Here is a 26,488-nt window from a genome sequence, read left to right on the forward strand (position 1 = left end):
AAGGGCAAAGCTTGTTAAGGAAAAAGAGCACTGGAATTTGGGAAATGCCAGAAGATCTGAATGAACCGTGTCAAGGTGAAACGTTTTCAGACAAAACAGTGGTGACCTCTGACACATCTGAGCAAGTTAGGAGAACTGTCAAGGTGTTTCCCTTTGGTATGAAGCCAGTGATCGTGACTGTACAGAAGAGGCTGGAGGCTTTGGCAACTACTTAAGAAATCGTGACATGCCTTTATCTCTTTGCAGTCATCAATGGGACGCAAAGGCTGCCGCTGCGCACTACCTCTACACACCTTTCAGTTGGGATGATCTTGTGGCTGCGGCTGAAGCACTTTGTACTTGACTGAGGTTTCTCCTGAGCAGCAGCCTGCACAGGCAATGGCAAATCCAGGGTGTGCAAGCGTGAGAGCATCAGTAAGTAAAATCTACCATTTACACACAGAAACATGTTAGCGAGCAGTTCTCTTTGCTCTTCTCCAGCAGGTTACAACCAATGCTTTCCAAAGCCCTCAAAGTCACGCTTAGTATGTGATAAAATGCCATTTAAGGGAGGATAATATACTTTTAGCCACCTGTTCTATTTCTATATTAGGCATCATTCTCCATTCAAGGCATGGGGAAGAATGAGTAGGCCCATAGGTGTCAGAGGGAAAGACTGGTCATCAGTATCTTAATTATTTGCATCATAGTCATGCCAGAGAGACCCCAACTGAGACCAGGACTTCCAATTATGCCCAGGACTATATATGCCTAAAAATGAAAGACAATCTTTGAAAAGCTTATAGTGTAAATAGATCAGACAGTACAAAAAATATTGTATCCATTTTACAACTAACGAAGTGAGGCAGAGGAATTAGGGGATGTGCCTAGGGTCTTACAGGAAGTCTGACAGAGCTGAGAATTGAACCCTGCTGTTGAGCCTAGCTCACACATCTTAAACCCAAGCTTATTCTTCCTCAGCCCTCTTCCTGATCCTGGGTAGGTTAATGCAGTACTTACTGCTCCTCTGCTGAGTGCCTTTTCTAATGCTCCTCAAGCTGTGGTAGATGTCCTCTGATGTAGATGTCTAAGGGATCACATTAGTTATAGGTGGTGTTGTTTAAACTGCACATATACACACCCTCCTTCCCTCCCCATAAAACACCACCTTTTTTTTTTATATTAAGCATAAGAAATACCAACCTAAAATGCTCTGGGGTAAAATCTTGACTGTCCATCTTCAGTGCAGCCAAGATTTCACTTTCAATACACAAAGCTTAGAAATATGAATAAAAACTAAGCAATCAGGCATCTTTGCTGTAATGCTTGTGGTTACTTTTAATTGGCAAGCCTGAGATTGCTGATCAGAAGAAGCAAACCCCACTCGCTCATGTGAGCCAATGCCGGGAAAATCAGGCAGCAGGGTCCGTTTAGTGCAGTCTGTAGCGTAGGCTTGGGCACATGTTTATGGCTGTATTAATCTGTTTCTGGGCACTGGCCCATCCTGAGTAATAGCAGAACATGTTTCTACATTAACCCTGTAGATGTGCCCCAAGAAAAGCAAACGCTGGGGGCCTGACAGATCTATGCCAGTCTGCCCACTGAGTACAAGTAGCTTTAGTGAAGAGCAGACCCTCCAAATTGGAGAAGGATGTTTACTCGACAATGGGGATAGACCAAGAGGGGCTTACTTTGTGAAGTGACTCTTCCAGGAGCTCCATCCTTTAGAAATACGAAAACAATCAGCCAGTCTTTCCACTAATTGCTTGAGACCCGGGCATGGATGGTACTCTCAGGTTTATGCCATAGAAGACATCAGCTTTACAGGGGAGTGCGTTTGTCTCTTGGCATGTCATTAACCTGACATGCACAGGGGGATGAACACCTTTTGTAAAGGAAGGCTGCATCTCTCCCCTCACATGGGGAAGTGGTGAATGTACACAGCTCTTATTTGATGAAACAACACTACCCACTGCCTCCTGGCTTTCCACAGCCAAAAGAAAAAGGCACCACATCCAATTTATACCTGAACTCCTTCAATCCACTTTGCATAAAGAGAAGCAAAGAGCCTAAAGCTGATCATCACCAACAGAGGCAAGTACAACTCACAAGTGCTGACACCACCATATTAGTGGAAGAGAACAAGCTGGTTCTGCGCCCTGGGCAGTAATGTTGGCTCGGTTGCTGTGGCTGGACTGGGAGAAACAGTAATCTTGCCCCCTCCCATCCCCAAGTCAGTGCCTGGTATGGTGCTCACACCGAGTTATGCTAGGAATTAACATATAGGAATGAAGTGCTCTACAGTATCACCACACCATTGTCATGCCTGATTTAAAGGGTCACTCTTGGACTTTCTGTGCCCTATCTTTATTCTCATCATTTTGGCACCATTGGAGTGATATTGTAGCCATGATGATTCAGGAACTACGCAAGAGGCAAGGATTTCCTAAGGTGACGTCATTTATTGAACCAACTGCATGGTTAGGATAAAGTTAGACAAGCTTCTGATTTTTGTTCATTACAAGGTTAATCGCTATACTAGCAAATTGCCCATCAGGAAGGATGGGCGGAAAGGGACACAGGTCTATGCACAGGCAAGGGCAGGCTGCAGTTGTGCTCAGCCTCTGCTCCCTGCCTTGCTGCCACTGCATCGACAGCAGCGCAGTGCCATGTGCTTTGCTGCCTGGCTCGCCCAGTGGTGGGACTTGCATGGAGCTGTGCCGTGCTGCTGTCAAAGCAGCAGCAGAGAGGCACGGAGCAGAGGCTGAGCACAGCCCGCAGCTGCAGCCTGCCCTTGCCGACCCCAGACTGAGGGGCCATAGCCCCCCACTTGCCTCCCCCACACTGCACCCCTGGAGGAGCTGCCAGGCTCCGACTGCCCCATGACCCAGCTCAGCCAGGGCCCCAGTCACTGTGAACGGGGCCCCAGTTGGGCTGGGTCGGGGGGCAATCAGAGCCCAGCAGCTCATTCAGGGGCTCAGCACGGGGGAGCCAAATGGGAGGGTCACATGCCCCCCCTCCCCTCGTTCCTCCCACGTCTGGCCCCCTAGGCACACGCGAGGTGAGGTACACAGGGGGGAGGGTTGTGTGGGCGCAGTGCGTGGTGTAGGGAGAGGCCACGGCAGGGGGGGAAGGGGGGCGCACCTACTGGCTGCGGTCACGTGGTGTGGGGTTTGGCCCTGGGATGCAGCGAAGGACATGCAGGGGGGCGTGGCACATGGTTCTGTGGAGTCTGGCACGTGGAGTGGCCATGGCATGGGGAACGCCTGCCGGCTGCGGCCACATGGCGTGGGGCACAGCCCTGGTGTGTGACGGAGGGCATGCGGGGAGCATGGTGTGCAGCTACGGAGAGCCGCACAGGGAACGGGTGTGGGGAGCGGGCAGGGGGCTCTGCTGCATGTTAATTAGCATGCATTACAACAGACTCGATTGAGTTTGCTGGAGTGTGCCAATTCGTGCGCTCCAGCAGCCTCCATGTCACAGAATCATAGAAAACGAGGGTTGGAAGGGACCTCAAGAGGTCATATCTAGTCCAACTGCCTGCTCAAAGCAGGGTCATCTCCAACTACATCAGCCGAGCCAGGGCTTTGTCGAGTCAGGTTTTGAAAACCTCCAAGGATGGAGCTTCCACCACCTCTCTGGGCAACTTGTTCTAGTGCTTCACCACCCTCTTGGTGAGAAAATTCTTCCTAATATCTAACCTAAACTTCCCTTGCTGCAACTTGAGCCCATTGCTCCTTGTTGCATCCGCCACCACTGAGAACAGTCCAGCTCCATCCTCCTTTGAACCCCACTTCAGGTAGTTGAAGGCTGTCACATGTATTCAGCATCCCCGCATTTCAAAATTGTGGTGCACATGTATAGACACCCAATATTTCCAAACACCAAACAGCGCTACTTTGCTTTTACATCTGGCTTTGCTTGTTTAAAACGCTGACGTGTACTCCACACAGAAAGCAGGGGATGAGGGCAGGGGAGAGCAGTATCAGTATTTTGCAGACAGGAGTCCTACAGCTGATGGGTGAAGTGACTTACATAAAAGTTGTAATAATAGCCACTGACACAGGTCTGACTGTATGTGACCCTAACCACTGTTGAGTGAATAGGGCCAGGCTACAAAGATTAGTTTTGTACTGGCACTCCCACATGCTAGATGTCTGTTAGAAAGGCTACACAGAGTCACTAGCTGAGCCAAGTGTAGGATTCACAACTTAACTCTGTGTTCAGACCTCAGGACACTCTGGCCAGCTAGCCTGGAGGTTTTTTTGACAGATTTCTTAAGGCATACCATCCTAAAAGGCAAGGCAAAATATTGATCATCGGTTGTAAAAGAACTGAAGGATGGGCGACTGGTGCCTCCCGAATCTGGGTGGGCACCTGCAGAAGCCACTGCTGGCGTTGGCAGCGGGGATGGCCCTGTCAGGGGGGGCACATGTCCCCCCCCGTGCCCCCCCTACCAGTTGCCTATGAACTGAAATGAAATGAACTGAAATGAAATGAAGGACTTAGTCCATTTCTAAGGCCTAAGGTTTTCCTCAATCACTAGAAAGAGCATGCAAGCATGCACTTACTGCCTGTCTTGCATGTGTACCAGCCCAGCCTCTGGCTTCTTTACTATTCATTCCATCCAGGAAGGGCACATACCAACTGCAGAGACTTCCTCAGCCTGACGAAGGGTTTTGAAACCCAAAGGCTTGCTAAAATTTTTCTTCCAAATATTTAAGTTGGTCTAATAAAAGATATCAGATTCACCCAAAGAACCTTGTCTGCATGCACGTGCACACACACACACAATTTCTACAACCCAACCTGAACCAAATCAGCTTCCTATAGCCAAGCGTCTTGCACAGATTTTGAGGTTGTATGAACTAATTATGTCCTACTCGGATACTTTGCAAGCACAGTTCTTCCAAGCAATAGAAGAGTTAGAGTTTGTGTGCATTTTTAGAATGATTTTAATAGAATTGTCAATAGGGCTTCTGCAATAATAGAAATATGGATATCAGACAGCCAGGCAGTTCATTCTTCTTCTAAATCAGGGACGGGCATCTGGTCGGCCGTCGACTCCATTTCCCAGCTGCCCCTGCCCATATGACTTGGGCTGGTCTCCATGGCAGCCCCAGCCGCACCTACACAGGAAAGCTCAGGCTGGGGTCACCATGGAGACCAGTCTGAGCCGCGCCGCGCCGCACCGCAGGGGGCTGCTCTGGAGCTGCTGGGAACTTGGGATGGGGGCAGGTTGCTCTGGAGCCAGGGCAGAGCCACGATCTGTAGCCTGCATGCTCTGAGCAGGGTTGTGTAGGCAGGGGATTATGGTTCTGCCCTGGCTCCGGACCAGGCTGTCACTGCTGCACCAGGGCTGCTGGGAAATGGCATCCGGCTGCTGGCTGGATTGGCCGTTTTGCCCACCCCTGTTCTAAATGTGTCCTCTTCCCAGACCTGACTTAGGAGAAGACGAAATAGTGGGGGGGCACTGAGCATGTGATGCAAAATCTTTTATCCCAAATGGCACTGAAAAGAGTGCAGGCTGGTGGTCCTGGAAATGATCTGGGCGGGTTTCCTGGACTCTGCTCTCTCTTTGGCAATTCCAGGTTTCTGGTTTTCCAGACCACAAGAAAACCCTCTTAAGCTGCTAGCATCATGGAGCTCAGCATGGACTAAATCACCCTGCTTCTTTGCGAGACTGCTGCTGGTGCCCTGGCTGCCTAACTTAATGAAAGCACAGAGTTACCCGAGTTATGGTGCAGGATACATAGAGGGACCCTCCAAGTCGAGATTTAATGGCAAAGGGTGGGGTGTGCATAGGGCTGGGTGTGACAAACCTCTGTTCTGTGGGTGGGAGGTGTCAAGTGACCCCATTATCCATCAAGCACAATTCACTAAAAATCTAGACACATCAGGGGAAAAAACACGGGGAACAATACTGGCCTTAATTAAAAAGACTTTAAAAAGCTGCTTAGCTTCAAAATGCTGTTATATAGAAAAGTAACTGCCTTAGCTCTGCTTCTCCTAGGTCTTCTAGTTTTATTCATGTTTCGTTGTTAAAAGCCTGGTTTGGCACCAAGCAATTCTGCTTTTACCCGGGTGCGAGTTTCAAGTGCCAATAGGAAATCCTGTTGCTTCTGGTCATTGGAGGGCAAGTTTAATGGCATTTTCAGCTGCCCTAAACAATGAGCTAGGAGGCATGCAGGTGGAAGCAGATGTGCGACCAAGGTCCGTGCTGGCGATAGACACCGTCAGCGAGGGCACCACACCTGCCCAGAACTGGACTGGCATCTTGTTTTGTCCGTTCTAAGCATTCATTGTTTCATTTCATTATTGTCTAGAAGAGGGGGAGGGTCCCAATTCTTTTCTCTGAGCCAAGTACAACACAACACCACTCCCACACAGAGCGCACAACTAGAGTGAGCCTGAAATGCAAACTGCCCTGGCGTTGGGGCCATCCCCTTTTCAGATATGTGAGTTTTAGTTCCTGCCTTGAAGAAAAGTCATATTTCAAATCACTGAAATCTTCTGCCAAATTAATTACTTTCCTCATCCAGTTCCATGCACATCACATGCACCTCTATTCGCCTTCTCCTCTGCACAACCAGCTTCATTATCTACAGCTTTTACAAAATTTACATGCAGTAACTGAATGCCACTGTAGGGCAGACACGTGAACTATCTACCACCTGTTGAAAGAGATTTCACCCTAACTGTCCTTCCCTACATCTCTCCAAAATGTATTCACAGGTCTTTGAAATGCAAGTCACACATGATTGGAATGTAATTTACCTTAAAGATAGTATTATTCAGTCTTAGGATACCTGCAGAGTCAAAATTTTCTTGTTTGGGCCATGTCTTTTCATCAAATGCACTTAGAGAAACAAGCATGATACAAATACGAGAGCATTCATGGATCGAGCAAGCTTTAGTTCAAGTGCCCCTGCCACCATCTTTAAGCACAGGGACGCTGATACAGGAGACACAGTGCGGTGGCACATCAATTAGAGCAGCTCTTGGAGCCACTCTAATTAAAGCGCCACCCCTGCACCCCTGGAGCATATGTAAAAGTGCCCAGTGATACTGGAAATCATTAGCTATTACCATATTTATTTGAATACAAGACAAAGCTCCCACTGCCCCCAATAACCATTGGGAAAAAGAGCTTTGTCCCTTGTCTTAGATTTGAGTATCTTCCAGGGCAGGTGGCTGTTCAGCTCTAGCATTAGCCCCAGGCTTGGGACCAAAGCCGGAGCTGAGCTGCAGCTTGCAGTGGCTTGTGCATCAGGCATATGCATGGGGCAGATCTGCAAGGTTTGTCTTGGGAGGGGGAAGCATGGGAGAGACTGCGCAGCCTGCCCCTATCAACCATTTGCTCCCCCTTTCCCCTCACTGATTACACCGAGCTGGAGCTGTAGTCTTAAACCAGCCAGGCCCGGAGCTGCCACCGCTGCTTCTTTCTGGCTGGGTCGCAGCTGGGGCTGCCACTGCTGCCGACTGCCCCAGAGCCAAAGCTGATGCCCAGAAAGTAAGCATCAGGAAGCAGGGGGTGGTACAGGAGGCAGGGGGAAAAAAAGTGGCAGGGGAGTAGGGGTGGGCATGGAGGACAGAGGAACAAAGGGCAGGAGTATGGCCTCTTGCCCCCTGCTGCTGCTTTGTGGGGGGTGGGTGATGAATTTAACATGACAGTCCAATAATTAATTAGATCCTATACATGGAAAATTATAAACAAATTAATAAATTCTCCATGTATAGAATCTTAAGGGGCGGAGGTCATCTTAAATTTGAAGTCATCTTGGATTCGGGTAAATATAGTAAATTTGAAGCTCCAGGGGTACAGATCTGAAGTCGCTTGCAGAACTTCGGATCTACTCCAGCACCAGTGTGAATCAGGGTAACTCCACAGATGTGAATGGGGGTCGGGTCACATGGGACTAAAACGTAACACACCCATTTATCTACAAATGTTTTCCATGGGGCCAAGGCCAGTTTAGTGCAGCTAGTTCTACTTGTCTAATCGTCTTCTAGTGCATAATTCGAACTTCCATATTGTTGCAGCTTCTTGCTGTTTAAAATATATGAATTTTTGGGAGAAATGAAGTGTCAAATAAAAAAGTTACAGAGATCTCTCTCTAAATTCTAGATCCTAACTTGATGCAACCAACCTCCCACCTAGCAAAAAAAAAAAGTATCAGTCTCCGCAAGACAACATTGGCCTGAATGGTTTATAAGACTAGCCTGACTACAGTAATTCCAAACAAGAATTATTATGCTGGTAATACAACACAGAAATATCTCTATACTAACCGAGCACTAATATCTCTGTGAGATTTTAATGACTGAGGTTTTTTGTGACAAAACCTAACAATTGCATGCATCCTGGAGGTGAATTAAGCTGCCAGCTCAGCACTGGTTTCTCTCCCATTAACCCACTGGTTCGTCCATCCCTCCCACTAACCTGACCTCAGCCCAGACTCCAACTAGCTTCTCAACAAACTGCGCAGGCAGTACGTTCTATACTGAATCTAAAGGATACATCCATCATACCATGAGGACATACACAGGGTCTTTTTTTAGTTTGATTTAAAAAAAAAGCCGTATTGAAATGGGTACATATTTCTCTGGGGAAAAAAAAATTACATTAATATGGTTGTCTCTACCTCCATGCTAGTATTGGGGTCAAGGTCATCACACTCTGATTCCTCTGAGCTGTTCGTCTCCTTGTTTGGCAGCATAGAGAGGAAGAAAGAAAATAAGAGATTAGAAGAGAGATTAGAGATGCTGGGCAGAGCAGCGCAGGACTTGTGAGCAGCATGGATGTATGTACTGATAAAGGAAATGCTTAAAAATACAGTCGCTGAAGGCAGCCACATGCTTTTTTTGCCAAGGGAGAAAAGGCAGCAACAGTTGTTCAGCTAAAACAAAATGGCAAAGGAAGCAACAGAATGACAAGTTGTGTCTGCCAGGCCGGACCAGCTCCCAGATTCTTCACTGCCATGCATCTAGTGCAGTGGTTTTGCACTCTTCAAAATAGTGCAAAATGCAGTCAGCTTGCAAAGAAGGGTTCCCCCCTTCACACCCTTACCCCTTTTGTACCTCACTTGCGTGGTGTAATGTTCCAAATCGGAAAACCAGCTCCATTGCATGCTTTCATGAGCAGGAATGCAACTGAGCAAATTATGTCATGCTGTCCCAAATCAAGGCACGGGGGTTGATTTATAATCAAAACTGCTTGACAGCTTGCTTGTTCCCCAATGGGGCCGCAAATACGTGCTGAGCAGGCTTCCTTATCTGCTCCCATTTGCTCCAAGTTTGAGAATATTAGTCATGCAAGCACAGCAGAAAATGGGCCTGGAGCCCCTGGTTCCCTGTCTGTACTGGGATGTCAACACTAACCAATCAGCCCTCCCCATTAACTTATATAAAAAGACAAGGTTCTCAATCACCCCTCAGGTTTTCCAGCCCAGCAGCTACCTCACTGTCTTAAGATGACAATAAAATCTTGACCCATATGAAGCCAATTACAAAACTTCTTGGAGTACAGCATGGCCAAGATTTCACCCAACGGCTTTTACCCAGGCCCTTGGCTTCCCTGGAGCTGGGGTGATGGAGCTCCAAGTTTACTCATCGCCAAGGATCAAGAAATATTGGATTTCTGCCCATGTTTTGCATTTCTTCCACTGAATGCATACTTTTAATTGTATAAATATCTATAGGTAAATGAATATTACTTACTTGATTTTGGATGCCAGGAAAAAAAAATTGCATTTAATCTTGCATGCAAAAGTCCTGCTAAAATGGGTACTACCAAAAAAAAAAAAAAAAAAATCAAACAAACCCAAAAATCATTGCCCCTCCCCCTCTCTGCAGAGAGGGTGCTACAGCAGGTGACAAGGATGGGAAGCAGGAGAGCAGCACGCAGCTTTGGATGACCTTACTCACTTTAACAGAGACTTTGTTGCCCAGAATATCCTTGGATTTACGTGGCCCATTGGCTTCATTTTTGCCACTGCTCTCCATTTCCGCCCGCTTTCTCATGCGCAGGGTATGCCATGAACATGACTTCCTGTTGTACCAAAAAATGCACCAATCAAACGGCAGATCATAGCAGGAAGGAAGGATGTGGAAAGGGGATCAGCGTCCACATTTGGGATTACTGAAGTTCCCTAAAAGTCGAAGCAATTGGCAATGCATCTATTACAGTTTGAGCGTAGATTAAACAACACATTTTCAGAATGGTTCTACAAGCAGATGTTGTGCCCAGCTTGCTATTTTAATGCACTTAGCAGGAAAAATAATTCCCAGGATGTAAGCAGGCAACTGGGCAGTCTAAACTTCAGAACTTGTCATCGAGCTTCAGGGAGTTCAGCAAGATATTTTTGTGACAAATGCCAAAAGGTCAACCCAATCTTATATCTTGTTGATTCAAGCAGTGAAACCGATGAAAGTATGATGGGAAGGGTCTACATGGATTATTTGGCAAAGCAAATATGAGATTTCAAAAAGTTCAAGGTAAAGCCCTAAATGTTGCTAAAAGCATTAAAAAAAAATAGAATCTAGGTTATTTGATTTCCAAGAGATAAGTCATTTTCTGGAAATCACAAGTTTTGCTATACTTATTTGGCCTAAGAATTTCCTGTTAGTTTAACACTGTTGCATTGTCAATCTAATTGTCTAGGGCGTTAATCATGGGGTTTGTTTTTTTGACTAAACAGAGACTGGAATAGGCAATTGTCATTATGTAGCCACCCCCATTACTGTGCCTGAGGACTTTATCCTTGGAACAGTCATGTCACCTTTTATTAGAGCAATGCTGTGGAGGCAATAGAAATCACATCTTGGAGCAAACATCAAATTAAGAAAAACAAAACTGCATTACATATGGTTTTAATTTAGCTTGAACAGTGCTTTTTTTTCCCCCCCCTCAAAATGTTTGTCTAAAGCAGAAAGCTCTCAGAGAGCAGCAGCATGATGAGCTGGGATCCAGGTGAAAAGCATTACGCTACATCTGCCCACCTTTAAAACATGCAAATTTGATTTGCATGGTGAAAGCCCAATGTTTGGCATATGTTGCATCTACAGTACCTTGACACATTTTACAAAGAAAGGTAGCATGTAATCCCAACGATAACCTGCAGTGCCAATAAAATGTGATATGTTAGCAAGGTAGGACTTTTCAACTCCAGAAAGAGCAGACATCCCTCCGTGAATACTCGGTTCCCATTCTAAAAGGTTCTTGCTTTGTTATATTTTGACGTCAGATTACACCGATACACAAGGCTATGGGCAACTCCAGCCTAAGACTAAACTGGTTTTATGGATGAAGTGCAACCATTCTCATACTCAGCGATAGAGTTTCCCATGCTAGAGCAACACTAATGAAGTTGCATGCACTAATGTTTGCAAAGAGGCACTGAGGCTCTGTTCAGATGAGCACCAGAAAGCTAGAATATTATGCCAACCTCTTATGCCTGCCAGGTACAATAAGCTCTGGTATAACATTCGGGCACTTTGGGGGAAGATCCAGATTGCATATGCAGGGCAGGAGCAAGTTATTCAACATATCAGAACCGTCACGAGAGTTCAGCTTAGGTTTCCTTTCCAGATACAGATAAGACAGTCAAGGGGCAGGGTTGATGAGTTCTAGACTGTCTCCAATTTTGGCCAAGAACCAGCAAGATCGCATACATAGAAGGGCGTGAACATCACACTGCAACCACTGCAGGATAGCACACATACAGATGAGTCCCCTCTTTTAAGACACATAGTATGGCAGCATGGAAAGGGCCACAGCCAACATCCACAGCAGTCAATTTTTTCTCTTTTTTAACCAGATGCATATTAAAAGAGCAAGTCCATTCAAGTAGCTGTGTTTTTTTGTAATCTAAAGAGAATGTCTGAGCATTTAAATCTCACACAGGGGAGAAGAAGAAAAAAAAAAAGTAAATGAAACATGTATTATCCAGTTTTATCCAATTTTCCTTGCAGAGATCACTGCAGAATAGGGCTGTACAGGGAATTCAATCTGACAGTAGTTACTGGAGATCTGGTACTGGGCTAAAGATACTGGCACATCACACCAGTGCTGGAGAAGAGTGCCCACAAGACCCTAGGTGCAAGACATGCTAAATAATGCCGTGCATTGAATACAACTAGACTGAACTCTCAGTTTTGAACCTATTATTATCTCCAAGTAAACCCAATGTTATCTGGCACAATTGAAACTTTAGAAGAGATCATACGATTTCTTTAATTGGCAATTAAGGCTTTTCCATGTAAATCTACACCTTGAGGCACTCATGTGAGATAACAGTTCACAGCATCCATCATGCATTACGATCTAGTCATTTTAGATGTTAAAGAAATGAACAGGTATTACTAAAAAGGGGGTTGTACCTTCTGTATTTAATACCAAAAAACCACTTTCTTGCATTAGTCATTTCAGACTGACAAATTTCTAAAAATCAGAAAAGAAAAAAAAAATAATCCACACATTTGTTAAATAAGCAACAAAATGTTATAACAAAAAAAACCAAAAGAGGGTCAAACTAGTCCTTTTTACCTCATTAAAACATGCTCATGGTGAAAATTTATTTTACATATTTAAAATAGTACATTTAAAATTATTAGTTACATTACAGGTACAATGATGAACATTGCGACTATCCATTATATTGCACAACCTGACTTCATCAATATGAGCTTCTTTAAATAGTGCAAAATACTTTATACAGGAATGTATTTGGAAGGGGGGGAGGGGTCTTGCAAACAAAAAAAAATATTTTACAAAAGTTACCGTGAACAGAAAAAAAAAATCAAAATAAAATAAAAGAAAAAATACAAGCTGTACAAAGAAATTGCCATAGACAACAAGATTTCTCCTCCTTGAGAAGCAGGCCTCAGTCCAACAAGGCCTATTTTTTTGCTAGATGCTGTTATAACCAATATATAGATTAGTAACTTAATACAACATAAATAAGTCCAGTCCAAAAGAGGTCCATGTTGGTTTAAGATGGATCAATGGAAAACATGCCTTTAAACTGTCTATGGTTTTAATTCTGTACAAAGTATAAACAAAAACCAATGAACAAAAATAACCAAAACCCAGACTATCCAACATGGATGCCCCACGCTGTGGATTGAGCATTTCAGCTTGTTCCAATGGCACTGTAGATAAAAACCAGCAGGAACTCCCTACCATTGGGGGTGTTTTGTTTTGTTTTTGTTTTGTTTTGTGTTTTTTTTCCTCAAAAAATCCACATACTGCTCCCAGGGAAGCCAACTGGCACTTACTTGATGCTTCCGTCGGTATTATCTGTAGTGGATTTAGTGAGGGGAGCCAAGATATTTCCTGGAATCCATCCCTCAGCGGCTGGGGAGTGATCATTTGCAGGCTGGTACACCAGGAACATATTCTGCTGGTTGATGGCGAGGATCTGAACCACCTCACCCTGATTCACGCAGATCTCGTCCTCCTTCAGTGCATAGTAATCTTTGATTACCACCATGGAAGAGGTCCCATTGCACCCTCCCAGGTCATTCTGTGAAGTGGACACAATGGAAATATTTGAAGGCAGGTTTAGCGGGAGTAGGCTGGAATTCTTCTCTTTCAGTCGCAGCCATTTCCATTTTTTTAATACTTAATCTGTATGTTTATAATAGCAAAAATAAAGTATTTAAGAATTTGAAGGCATATAGAAATCCAAATACAAAGACAATTCAAGACAGAGTCCTGCTTCGTGTTATAAACCATACTGGTTTCTCTGCATTAAGATGCAAACAAGAACACCCCTGGGATAAAACCGCTGTTGCAATGGATTGGAGCAGGCGAAAAGAGCAGTGAAGGCTGATGTTTGCAGGTGAAGTGAACACTCAGCCTCTTCACAACAGATCGTACAGCGGTTTGACTTGTTCAAATGCTGCTTTGGCAAGGCCCAAAAGCTTTCACCATCTGATAATGTATTTTCATGATCAGTGGTGGCCTGTGCGAACAGTCTCAGGTCAGTTTGCACTTAAGAGTTCCTTGGGGTGTTGATGTCTTTCTCCACAACTGGCACAACTTGTTACCAGCCTCAGAAAGGGCAAACACTAAACTACTTCAAACCCTTCTTAGGGATAACCTCTTCAGGACAGTATGCCAGGACCCTGCCTAAGGAAGGACGTGGAAGTTCGCACACCAGCTGTACTGAAAGGGGATTTGATATTAGTCTTCAACTATCTGAAGGGCTATGATACACAGGATGGTGACAGACTATTTTCTGTCTGCCAGGAGCCAGGCAAAGAGTAACCATCTTATATGGCAGCAAGGCAAATTTAGGTTGAATACAAGACACACCTCTCTCGCTCCGAGGGTGGTCAGGCATTGGAACAGGCTATCTAGAGACATTGCAGCATCTCCATCCATGGAAGCTTTTAAGAGCAGGCTAGACACTAGTCTAGGATGATCCTGCCTTCCAGCAGAGGCTTGGACTAGCTGACTTCCCGAGATGCCTTCTAGGCCTACTTTTCTATGATGCCATATAGAGCAAACTGATATAAATCAGTGAACGTGGCCTCTTTCATGAGTACTAAGTTCATTTACAACTTTGTTTTCTAAGCATTTAAGTTGTACTGTCAAGCTCTGTCTGGGTGCTACTATTGACACTAGGTACTGCTAAGCAGAATGCCACGCTCAAAGAACTAATAAGTAGGTTTATCTTTGAACTGGACCAATTTACTGTGCGTCACCTGCACTTGTTCAGTAGGCTGATTTCGACTGACCTGGTTAGCTGCTAATTATTGTTAAGCTTCTTGGATTGTCACGGGTACAAACAGTTGGGCTGTAACAATTGTCATCGGGTAAGTTCAGTACCTTGCTTTGTTCATATTTGTCCCCGGGCTGCTGGTGTTCATACCCTGCACTGCCATTGGAGGTAGATATCTTCAAGGGTGGGAGAGATGGGTTACGGCTTGCAGCCTTCAAAGGCTTCTCAGAGCCGACTGCAACAGAAGAATAGGGTCTGCTGTTGGGCTGAGGCACCCTGCTGGTTTGGGGCCTCATTACCGCTGAGCTATTTTCTTTGCGTTGATACTCTATAGGAGACTGCAGTGCTGCAAGAGAGGAAGAGAATTAGATGTACCACTTCTTGGAATGCCATGTACCCTAACATACAGTACAAAGGATATTAACCACTTCAGACATGCTCCTCCACTTGCTCCAATTAGACATCTTGAGATCACTTTACAGATTACTGCACATGGTTTTAATACAAGACTCCCACTACTGTTGCACTGAAGAACAGATCATCTGATTCAAGAACATGGTAAAAAGTTACGCCTTCACAAAAGAAACAAGTACATTCTTATTTGAAATTGTATATATAAAGCAACCCTCAGTGACAGATGTTGTGTGCGTGTCATGTAACTTTAACCGCTCCATATAGATCCTTTCCAGAGAATTAATATTCTGTCAAGTAGGCCAGCTAAAATGGAAAGCTGAGAGACTAGCCATGTACTTTCCCATTGCTGGGCAAAGTGTCGTGGGATCGGATTAATCTGGTCAAAAAGCCACAACAGAAGCAGCATTTCTCCCAAAAATGAGACAAGAAACCCACAGTGCACAGAGACGCATCAGCAAGTGGACCAAAGCACAAAATTAAGAATATTTTGGTCCAGGTCAAAACAAAAGCCTGGAAAAATTTCGGCCTGAAACAAAATGAAATGTTTTGTTCAAAACAACCCCTGATTTGATGTGCTCTGTCATGCTTCTAAAAAGGAGTTAAGAAACATCTCCTTTCTTGATTTAGGCCAACTTTTAAACAAAATGTTCTTCTGAAATTAAAAAAAAAAAAAAAAGGCCCCATATTTGGAGTCACTCCCTTGACTTCCAGGCAGTTTTTTGCAGAAAGTAATATTAGCACAGTGGCATGTTAACGTTATTACTGAAGCTTGGTAAGCGGCCCTCACTTTCCTTACTTATTTTAATGGGAAGTTCTTCAGTGCAGGGACTCTCTGTACCAAAATAAATGGGGTGTGATTTCTTATATGGCCCTCGAGTTTCTATATTTAAAATTTCTCAGTCTAAGTGGAAGGCAAGCATTGGAAAACACGACATTGAATTGCTGAGGAAATTTGTGAGGACTGCCACAGATACCACCGAGACGTGTCTAAGTGAGGGCTCTGGATCTCCGATAACACGCAAGACCAATCCATAGCCCTGGCTGATCTACTGGATCACCTGCAGAAACCCAGCTATCCGCTTTAATAGGGGATCTGAGGGCTACCAGGACCCGAACCTGAGACTTCACTAGTCACAGTTACTCTGGAGCCAGGCAAAATTTTAATGAAAACTTCAATAAAACACAGAGCTATATCAACATTTGGGGGTAGTCTCCATGGACCTATAAAAGGTGGTAGAGGTGGGATGATGTGCAAACTCCCACTCCTGTGCATCCACCTCAGCCCAAAGGACAACCCAAGTTTCCTCTGCCCCCTGCACTATGCAACCCTGAATCAGAAGGAGAGATCTCTGCATGACATGATGCTGTAGGTAGCTTCCATCTATGCGAAGAATGGGAAGTCTACACATCAGGACCTTGACAAGTGATACTAAGGGATACAGCCTGGAGCCATGTCAAGACCTACTTATTGATGGACAGGCTAAACTCTAGCATTCTCCTGAAGATCGTTTCTGATCAGAGGAAGCTGATGAATAGTTTTCAGTAGAGGACAGCAACGTTTGAACGTCCTAGATCCATGTTAACTCAGATGAAGAAGAAGAGTTCATGTACCATTTAGAAAGTCTCTTTGCGTTTCCAGGACCTGATTGATGTCCTGTACCCAAGCTTGCTGGATTTCAGGATTGGCAGCCTGTAGAATCACTCGCTCGGATGTTTCCCGGTTCATGAGAGCAAACTTGCAAGGATCATTTTCCACATTGTCTTCAAGGACTAGGTAGTTCATCTGCAACAAAGCAAGTGAATTCCATTACGATGCATAAGACTCACCAGCACGTAAAAATAAGGAACAATTTCTGTACAAATTTCCTTCAAACCTGTAAGCTTAATATAAGTTCATCACACAAATCACAATTAGGACAACAAAATGTCATCTGCGTTCAATACCAATCAATGGCTTAGCGAAATTTAGCATTCTACAGCCAAAAGGCATATTGGGTTTAAGTCTAATGCTCCAACAGCTGTGCCGCATCTCTCAGTATTTATCTAAACTACCTGGGTTTACAGCTTCCTATAAAGCATAATGTAGCCATGAAGCATAAAAAACCGTGGGACACTGCTCCTAAAGCTGAAAAAGTTTATTGCTTGCCCAAACTGAGTAATTACAGCAGCAGTTAGATCAGCACCCCTTAACCTGCCACCAAGGTATGCAAGACAGCTTGGTCAGAGTCACTTAGAAGTGACTGGGCAACACACAAAGATATACAGAGGGCAAAATTCACCAGGGAGGATCAATCAAATTGTTTCCATCTCTGAGGGCTCTACTACCCAAGTCTTTATTAGGTTGTGATCCCACAAATAATTGCACTCGGCTTTGACTTTGTGGGACTTGTGTAGATTTGCAAAACATATCCTTTGCCCGAGCTGCTTCTGGAGTGGTTCACAATTCCCTGGATGCATGAAATTTGGAGGGACTTTACATGCATGTTCATTATCTGTCAGCTTGGAAGAATGGTGTTTTACCTTGCAAACTCACAAAAATGTATCAGACAGAAAGGACAGATGGGTCAGCATGTAGCCAAGATATTCCAAATATGTCTGTCCGTGAATACCAAACATGCAACACCATGAACAAATTAAAGCAAGGTCATGGCATTTTCAGTCCCTGACTATAAGAATCAACTGAGGGGAAAAAAGCCCACGCAAAACAGAGATAACCCAGCCTTTTCTTTTTTTTAAAGCAAAACAAAAAGATAGAGGGGAAGGACACCACCATCTGCATCACTCTACAATGTTGTTTAACTGGAAAAGCATCTCATGTCCCTGGGCCAAAAAATAGTTGTATTGACACTGGAAAAGATTTATTCCCCTGAACCTCTTTACAGTACACAAAGCAGGGGTTGTTTCCTGCAACTAAAACCACTATTGCCACACCTATACTAGCTTGGGTGGATTGATTTAAATCACAATTAACTTTGGTTATTTAAAAATCACTGATTCAAATCAATCCATTTGATCGCACGAAACCCTGATTTACATCATTTATTTCGATTTTATTCACAACGTGTGCGATTTAGTTTTATTTCAGTTAATCTAGTTAGGGTGGAGATGAGCATGGAGACGACTCCTGGTCAAGAAGCAACCAGATTGTAGGGATTTCTCTCACTCCTTACCTTTATGCTTTTCTTGAACATGTAGCCTGGTGTCAGAGAGCCCTTCCTAAGAAGCTCGCTGAAGATGACTATTTGCTCAAAGAGGAAGACCCTCCGCTCTTTTGGCCGACACTGCATTCCAGAGTCCTGCTCGGTGACGTAGAAGGTATCCTGCTGCAGCAGCTTTCCTTGAGCCGTCAGCTTGCCCTAAGAAACAAAGCAAGTGCTAACCTCGGCAGGCAAGGATAACACCACATGAGCCCAGGGATGGATCTAATGGGATTTGTGTATTTTGGACTTCCAAGCAACACTGACTTCTGAGATGCGTCCCCAACTTAAGGAGATGTCAGGAACTCAGGACTGCTTAACAGCATTCTGCATTCCCATGACCTCCAAGTCTTCCTACAGCTGTACTGGAGTGACTACAAGTCTACCCAGTCTCCACCAAGGAAAACCCATAAATAATGCACTGGATTTATACATGTAGCTGAACTCTAATGAGACCCCTCCCATCCAGACTTTTGGTCTTGCAGTATTTTATACATATATTAAAAATTCTATGCTAGAAATTTCAGTGCATTTTTATCCTATTAGTTTTAATGCATTGTACCATTTGGATCCTTTCCTTGGTTATTTGATTCTCCTGTGGGATTTGGGGAAGGCAAAAGCACTTCAAAAGATCAAAATGAAAGCACTTTGCACTCAGGAAAAAAAGCTCTTCTTCCTAAAATTGAGCCTCAGTAGGTAGGGTCAATTTATAAAATCAGAACAATACAGTAGGGGAATTTATATTATATGTGTATATATAGTATATATTGTATATGTATAAATGGGAATTTCATTCCCATTTGTATTACCATGGCACTTAGGTGTCCTAACCACCCATCTGCATCAGATGTAGAACCCTGGAAAAACAAGCCCCCAGGTCCTGATCCAAGAGGTCCTCAGCCTAAAGGTAAAGACTGACTAATGGAGGGAGTACCACGAAACAACGACAGGATGATTAATCATCATGTTAACCAGTGGGCACAGCTCATCAGCCATCTCATCTGATTTTTATTGGAATTATGGTTTGTGTTCTATTATTTAAGACCTGCAGGTCCTCGTTTGGTAGATCAGACATCTTACTAGGGCAGCCAATTCATGCCCATTTGACCACTGTAGTGCAAATCACCCAGGAGTTCCCTTTGTACTTGCAGAAATCTGAATACAGATGTTCACGGGCTCTCTTCCCAGGGTACCTTGCTCAGGTGTCATAGGTTACCACACTACCCACCACAGGAATCTGGAAGTAGAAACAAACCTGCCATTTAAGCATGGGGAGCAGTAACAGGCCACAGGTGGTGAAGCAATACACCACCTGTCATGTTGTTTTGGGACTAGAGGGATACAACTCTTCTTCAACCTTGGGACCTCACAAAGGAACAACGTATGCCATGTGGGGTGGGGTACTGGCTAACAAAACTGGAGAAAGTTTGGGGATTTTCTCTTGTTGTTTTTGATGACCCATAGCTCCTTGATCACTAAAACACCGAACAAGCGTAATTGAGATACATACCTCGAAGCCCTGAAGACGGCCCAGGTTCATCATATCATTGCAACGTTTTGGTACAAGGCACATTAATTCAACTGCTTTCTGTTAAAGAAGAACTTTGAACAGTTAGGAGAAAGCCAGAGGGAACCTTAAATGGCAAAGATTTGAGTCAATGCTGCCCTGAAACAAGGACCCAATGAAGCATACGTTTGGACCTAGGACTTTCACCCACGCCAGTTAAATTCTGGGGTGCCTCTACTATGCCCTATTTGCTTAAAATCCTCTAAAGCCCAGCAGCCCATAAGGCATACTTTGCCCACACTAGCCAGTGTTGTAGCCAATGGCACACAAGGACCATAATAACATCCAGTCATCTTTGACATCCCAGCCTGAATGACCAGGCACCCAATTACAATTGGAGGCAGCCTATTGCACAAGCCTGATGTGAAGGTGAAAGCCTACATCTCTGAAGCCATAGCAAGATGTTTTAACCACTTTACCACGACATCCCATGCTACATCCAGCAGAGTTTAGTTTTGCTTCTGGTTTAATTTGCACGTCCCATTTCTTTTCCTCCCCGCCCAATTCTTTGATCATTGCGAAACATTAGTGGGCATCTCCTCTATTCAAAATCATACTGAATTATGCTGCAATATAGAGATGAATTAATACATCAGTATTGCCTATGTACCTCTGTCTCAGAACATTCCAGTCCAGCTTTTTCACTGTATCTCAGGAAGTCCTAAAAACAATCAAGATAGTTTGCATTAGAAAGTTTTAGGAAAGCGATTACTCCACAAAAAGTGAACATCAGAATGTAACTCCACAGAAAGTGAAAAGAATACTTTGATAGCACTTTATTTCTGAGGATACCAGAGAAACTTATTTATCTGACCACACAAGCAAGTTTTGATTAACTCATTTAATATTACTGTTATACCCTTCCTATAGATGGGGAAAATAGTACCCAAGGTCAACTGACTGGTTCAAATTTGTGTAGTGAAACAGACTGAATTGGTACTCGTACATGGGAAAGCTGCCTTAGTCTCTTATTTTAAGCCACAAGATGACACATGTGTAGATACCATTTGGAGACTGTGTAGACCAGGGGTGGGCAATTATTTCGGGCAGAGGGCCGCTTACTGAGTTTTGGCAAGCCATCGAGGGCCTCATGCCAGGCAGCCAGGAGCAGATAAATATTAATTTTCTAAATTTTTTATAGGCTCCGTGTGCCGGAAAGAATGACCTGGCGGGCTGCATCCTGCCCGCAGGCTGCATTTTGCCTACCTCTGGTGTAGACTAACACAATCATCTTTGGAACTACCAATTTTTCATGGCAATCAACAAAAATGCAGGCAGATGTCAGTCTGAGACTTTAGTTCAAATGAGGAAAAACAACAAGAATCCCAGTACTGTTGGTGATTACAGCCCAAATTCTAGAAGTGTCTAATTTGGGGCATTCAACTTGATACCTTGCCAAGACTGGATTTTCAGGAGTGCTTTGGAACAGTTGAAGTTGTGGCCAAGTCACCTATGGGGGTCCTAATCTTGGAGTGGGCAGGGGGAAAGAAAAATAAGACAGGTTTCCAAGATGACATCCGAAACTACATACACTGGACAAGTTAGACTTTAGTTTCTCGTTCTGGGACACAGGACATCAATATTTGCAAGTTCAGTACACAACACCTGGACCCTACTTCCACCTCCTACCCCACCACTGCTACTTTGTTTTAGCAACAGCTGGAGGTCTGTTTCAGTTAGAGCCGACTCGAGCACTGGGAAGTTTCCCTCTGGGTTGCTCATGGAAAAAGCACTCTCATTTGAAACTTATTCAATAGGAAGTTTGAAAAAAATAAATTAAGGAGGGGAAAAATCCAATTCTCCACCATACAATTGTTTTCTTCAGTTTTTGCTAGGGTTATTTTCTCCTCCAAGAAAAATCAGTAATGAGCTGGGGCACCTTCCCGAAATGCTTAATTAAAAAGTTACAGAAATAGTAGATGATTTCAGTTTTCCTTTTGAGAAAGATGAACTCAAAATGAGATTTTTCTGTAGAAGTTGTCTAATTCCCCCAATACTTTTCAATTAAAAAGAGAAAAAAAGACGTAATGAAATTCTGATTGGTTCCAATTTCAGTGCAATCATGCAGACCAGGAATACACTTGCTTACACAACTTATTTTTTCTGTCACGATATATCAAAGCATCTGAAACCTCAAGAGACCAGGCTCCGATTACTCCAGCTTTATCTTGAGTATCGATTTCTATTACCTTGAGTAGAAGCTGGTATTTTGTTATTCTCTGGATGGGTTTGATCAAAAAGTCACTGAGGGTTAACCGCTGGTTTATTTCTTGCTGAAGCTCCTGAAAAAACATTGATAATTGAGGCCATTAAAAACTGTAATTGCAACAAAATACAGAATAAGACGTAAGAAGAACTATTCCATGAAGAAAGGCAGGATGCAATCAAGAGTGTCAAGTGACATTCGTTTCGGTATAAGATTGCTCTCTTTAGTCTTCTCTTTATCTTTCAAGAAAATATTTTAGAAGTCTATGATTTAAGACTCTGACAGTGTCACATTTTGGCAAGCATCTTCTCCTGGTTGGAAGCTGGCATAAACCCTGAGACTCTTGCTTCCAGCTGGAGTTACAGCTAAGGAGTCTGCCCTTCAGACTTCAGTGGGGTCAGGGTCAAACAGAAAGCCTTAAATGTATGATACGATATAATGACCTGTACCCTTTATTAAAATGAAGCACTTGCCCTTTGTTGAAACCAGCTTCCTGCATCTGTGCACACACTATTTATATACACACACATGTACACACATACACCAGATATATAGATACATATCATATATAGACGAGTCAGTTCCCAAAGACTTCCACAGAAGTAGGTTCTCAGTATCAATATTTAAGACTCAACAATTGCCAATAGTTGCCGGACTGAATAATACTTTCCAAATAACAATCAAGCATGCCCTGTCAAAATCCTCAACTTTCCTCCCCGCAGACGAAAGGCTGGAAAGACTACTTCAGACCAAAGAGGTTTGGCAAAAGGAAATATCATTGTTGAAAGTCAGTAGCCGAACTAATAGCTAGAAATTAATGGAATAAGAATTTGAGATAGATTTAAGAACCATTCCTGGACTCAAGAGAGAAAAGATAGAGTCAAAATAAATGAATGCTTGGTTTAGCCTAAACCATAGTTTGTCAGCTAACCCTCCAATTAAATTAGACACTACACATTTAAAAAGCACAGCATCTAGCACACGCGGTCAGGCTTACCTCAAAATATGCATCATATTCAGCTACTACGTATTCTGATCGTGGCTTGTTTTGGCAATACACCACGTACATGTGCAATCGTCTTTCCTGTGAAAGCAAAAAGCATGCCAGTCTGGTCACGTATTTAATGATAAAAAGCCTGCAGTAGCCAGTGAGTAGGCTAGGAAGAAGCGCGAAAACTGCTCTGCTTGGATTTGTCAATGCACTGATTTTCTAAAAGCATCTTGGACTTGATTCTCCAGTCCCTTGAACTTTGCACGCACATTTCCACCTAAGAACAAGAGTATCTTATAAAAAGCATACATCTATCTTTAAGCCCTGCTTTTACAGGCATAAGGTACCAGAACAATGCCAGATGCACAGCAATGGGGAACTGGGCTTGGTCCATCTGACCCAATCTATCAATTTCCTTTGCTAAAAGGAAACGAGACAAAATTTGTTGCCCCTCCCCTATGAAACGTCAACACAAAAAGACTTATGCTTCAAGCATCCATCCCCTCAAACAGTTTTCCTTTGAACAGTCCCACTGAGTTCAATAGCACAAGTCAAGTGCATAGATGTTTGCCAGATGGAAGACTGAAAACAAGGGACTGAACCTTCAAGCAGGAGAAATTCAGCACGGCTGGTATATATTTTCAGTGCAACCGAGGCTCTGGCATAGTCCCTTGATATAACTTCATGAGCCACCTGGAGTAAAAATGTCTAGGAAACTGTACCAAACCAGCACTATACCCGTGTTACATAGATGATATTTTCATAATCCTGAACTGAACACATGGACTCACTGACATCTACCACAGGTTTAACATCATCACCCTTCAAATCCAACTCTCTCTGGAATACTCCTAAACTGACACCAAATTCCCTGGTCCCTGTATAAGTTCTCTGATACTCCCAGCCTCTCCTCTGCTGCCAGGAGGGAACCTAGAGTAGAAAAACTCTTTGCCCTTTCTTTCAGGCTCAGGTAGCAACTTCTGAGGTTTTAACCAAAGAAGCAGAAGAGATCTTTCACCCTTCCCTCCTGCCAACAACAGGGACAAGAGAAGCCTCCTCCTATTTCCAACCTTTGGACCCGAAGATCTCATGAGGTCCCTTCCAGTCCTAATGTCTATGAACCCAGCCCCCTGTGTGAGAATGGCATGTAGTTACTGAAAGGAGGAGGAGAGGCTCTACCTGCCCTGTTTTGCTGCTCTTCCTCAGAAAGGGGACAAATGAGGCAAAAAAATAAATCAGAAGAGGGTTCCCCTGCTCCGCCAGCGCTGAAATTTGCTAGGAGGCTGGAGTTTCCCATTGGGAGTCTAGCTCCAACCCCAACTCAAAGCCTCTTGACAGTGACTCTGATAGTGTAAAGATGATTTAGCATCTATCCAAAGGCAATGGAGTTTCAACCCCCCCCCCCTGCCTCCCTGCACCCCCTCCCCTCCAAAAACAGCCAACAACCCCAAAACCCACAATTTTAAAACAGCTTTTTACATTGTAAGGCATTTCAATAGCTACAACAAAATAACTCTAGGACTTTTTGATATCTAGATTAACATTTAACACACATGAGAATAGCAAGTCAGCGCAAATCAGACAACACGGGGAAAGAGGCTTTGCCAAAGACGATGACTGTGGGACACAGGAGACAACTCACATGTTTTATAAAGAGCTGCGCTAAGCGGTCAGGTTCCTGAAGACACTTTTCCAGTTCAGCCAGGAAAAAGCTAAAATTAAAGAAAAGGAATAACTCAGAAAGTCTCCCCGTGGCACACTTGTCTTTCCTACCCCGAATTATCCAGCCTACCTAAAAAAAGTCAATAATAAAATTAATTGAGAGGGGAGTGGGGGAAAGGACCGGCTTTTTCCTTTAATGGCAGCGTGCTGTATGCATTTAAGATGGTGTAGTGCAAGAGGTCTGTTCTTGGATATGAAGGATTCAATTGTGTGTGTGCTGGTTTTCATTTCAGCTGGTTAACCTCCCCTGCAAAAAACCCAAATGGAAAACAATGCAAAAGCAGGGTGTTTTCAGCTGAAGACTCCTCATCCAATAGCCAAAGAGGAGTGTGAAAACATTACGTTTCACCAACCTTTTCTCTGGTCAACAGAGAGACAGAGAAAAAGTCTTGACCAAATTAAAATGACTTTTCTGCCACACTTGTCAATTTAGTTTCAAGAAAACAAGCTTTTAATTGAAAGTCTTTCAGAAAGTGATAACGAGGGCAGGTTGATCAATGAGGCTGTTAGCGAATTTACAAAACACTGTCTAGCCTAGACCAGACGCCTTGAAGATCTATGGTTTAAAAACTTCTAGGAATTGGTTTACGTCCCTAAAAATAAGGCAGAAACACTTCAACAAAGCTTTTAGAAACCTTTTGACCATCACCCTAAAGAGGTTTTAACCATCACCCTAAAGAGAAACAAGACCCTTTTTTCATCGTCTTCCTCTCTGGAATCGAGGGATTTCTAGGTGGACTGCCTCCATCTACAGCCTGGGCTTTTGCTAGCAGAGCTGCAGAGGTTGAAGATGTGATTTCTTTTCCACCAAGGGCCCAGAAAGGTTCTCAGAGCTGGGAAAAATATTAAGGTGCCCTCTTATGGGGGTGCTCCCTGTGCATCAGTGTTACAGCCCCTGGGAAATAAATGGTTTTTCCTTGCCCCCTATGCTGACACACCTGCTTTTCATTCCCTCAGACATAGCTCTGCTGGGAAAATGTAAGCCTAGGCCAGTGATCCTCAACCAGGGTGCCAGGGCATTGTGGGTGCTACCAGATCCTTCACAAGCTATGAAGAGATAAAGAAGTTACATTGGTGATGCGTAGGGGTGTACGTGGGTGCAAGTGCACCCCCTGAGATCGGTTGTGCACCTCCTGAAAGCGCCAGCTGTAAAACTGGAAGTGCAGTTCTGGTTTCGCTGCTGGCTCGGCAGTCGGCCGCTGGGGGACCCCCCCGTCGGTGATCTGGTGTCCCCCCAGACTCGGGAGGCACCAGTCGCCCATGGCAAGTTGTGACGGAGATGAGCTGATAAGCTAAGTAGATAAACACAGGCTCAGGCGTATCCCTGCCACTGACCCTTCCCCACCCAGTGCCCAGCCCTGCCACGAGGAGGCAAGCACTGGAATACATAACTTAGTTTTTGAAGTGGGGGGTACAGACAGAAGTGACAATTCTTGCCTGATCTGGGCACAGGAAGCGGGCAGAGAAAGCGGTCCACAGCCATGACTGAACAAGTGCATGGCCACAGACTGCTTAAAAAAAAAGGTGACTGCTTGGGTGTCAATCTGACCCCGCACTGCAGGAGGATTTAGATGAAGATGTTTCAAAACGTAGCATCTTCTATAACTTGTGTCTGCCAGCCTGTCACTGTTTCAGAACAGGAGGGGGGAGGGAGTGGAGGGAGGTGAATCTGGGGGTGGGTTT

The 26,488-nt window shown here is 44.2% G+C and overlaps 1 protein-coding gene across 7 annotated transcripts in view; it reads right to left on the reverse strand.

Moving 5' to 3' along the window:
* Positions 1-26,488, reverse strand: part of KALRN (kalirin RhoGEF kinase) — a 759,663-nt gene that overhangs the window by 33,206 nt on the left and 699,969 nt on the right. For 5 of the 7 annotated variants that reach the window (XM_059727469.1, XM_059727471.1, XM_059727468.1 and 2 more), the window contains 9 exons: positions 24,726-24,795; positions 23,090-23,176; positions 22,076-22,168; positions 20,497-20,547; positions 19,830-19,907; positions 18,293-18,478; positions 16,734-16,905; positions 14,816-15,054; positions 12,351-13,505 (listed from right to left, as the gene is read on the reverse strand). In XM_059727469.1, coding sequence (XP_059583452.1) covers positions 13,254-13,505; positions 14,816-15,054; positions 16,734-16,905; positions 18,293-18,478; positions 19,830-19,907; positions 20,497-20,547; positions 22,076-22,168; positions 23,090-23,176; positions 24,726-24,795 — 1,228 coding nt within the window. In that variant the 3' untranslated portion in view covers positions 12,351-13,253. Of the gene's footprint in view, positions 1-8,624; positions 8,685-9,906; positions 10,031-12,350; positions 13,610-14,815; positions 15,055-16,733; positions 16,906-18,292; positions 18,479-19,829; positions 19,908-20,496; positions 20,548-22,075; positions 22,169-23,089; positions 23,177-24,725; positions 24,796-26,488 lie in introns of those variants that run through there. The other 2 variants (XM_059727473.1, XM_059727472.1) reach the window with 2 other exon arrangements.

Source organism: Alligator mississippiensis, chromosome 4 (assembly GCF_030867095.1).
Source record: "Alligator mississippiensis isolate rAllMis1 chromosome 4, rAllMis1, whole genome shotgun sequence".
NCBI classification, from domain to species: Eukaryota; Metazoa; Chordata; order Crocodylia; family Alligatoridae; genus Alligator; species Alligator mississippiensis.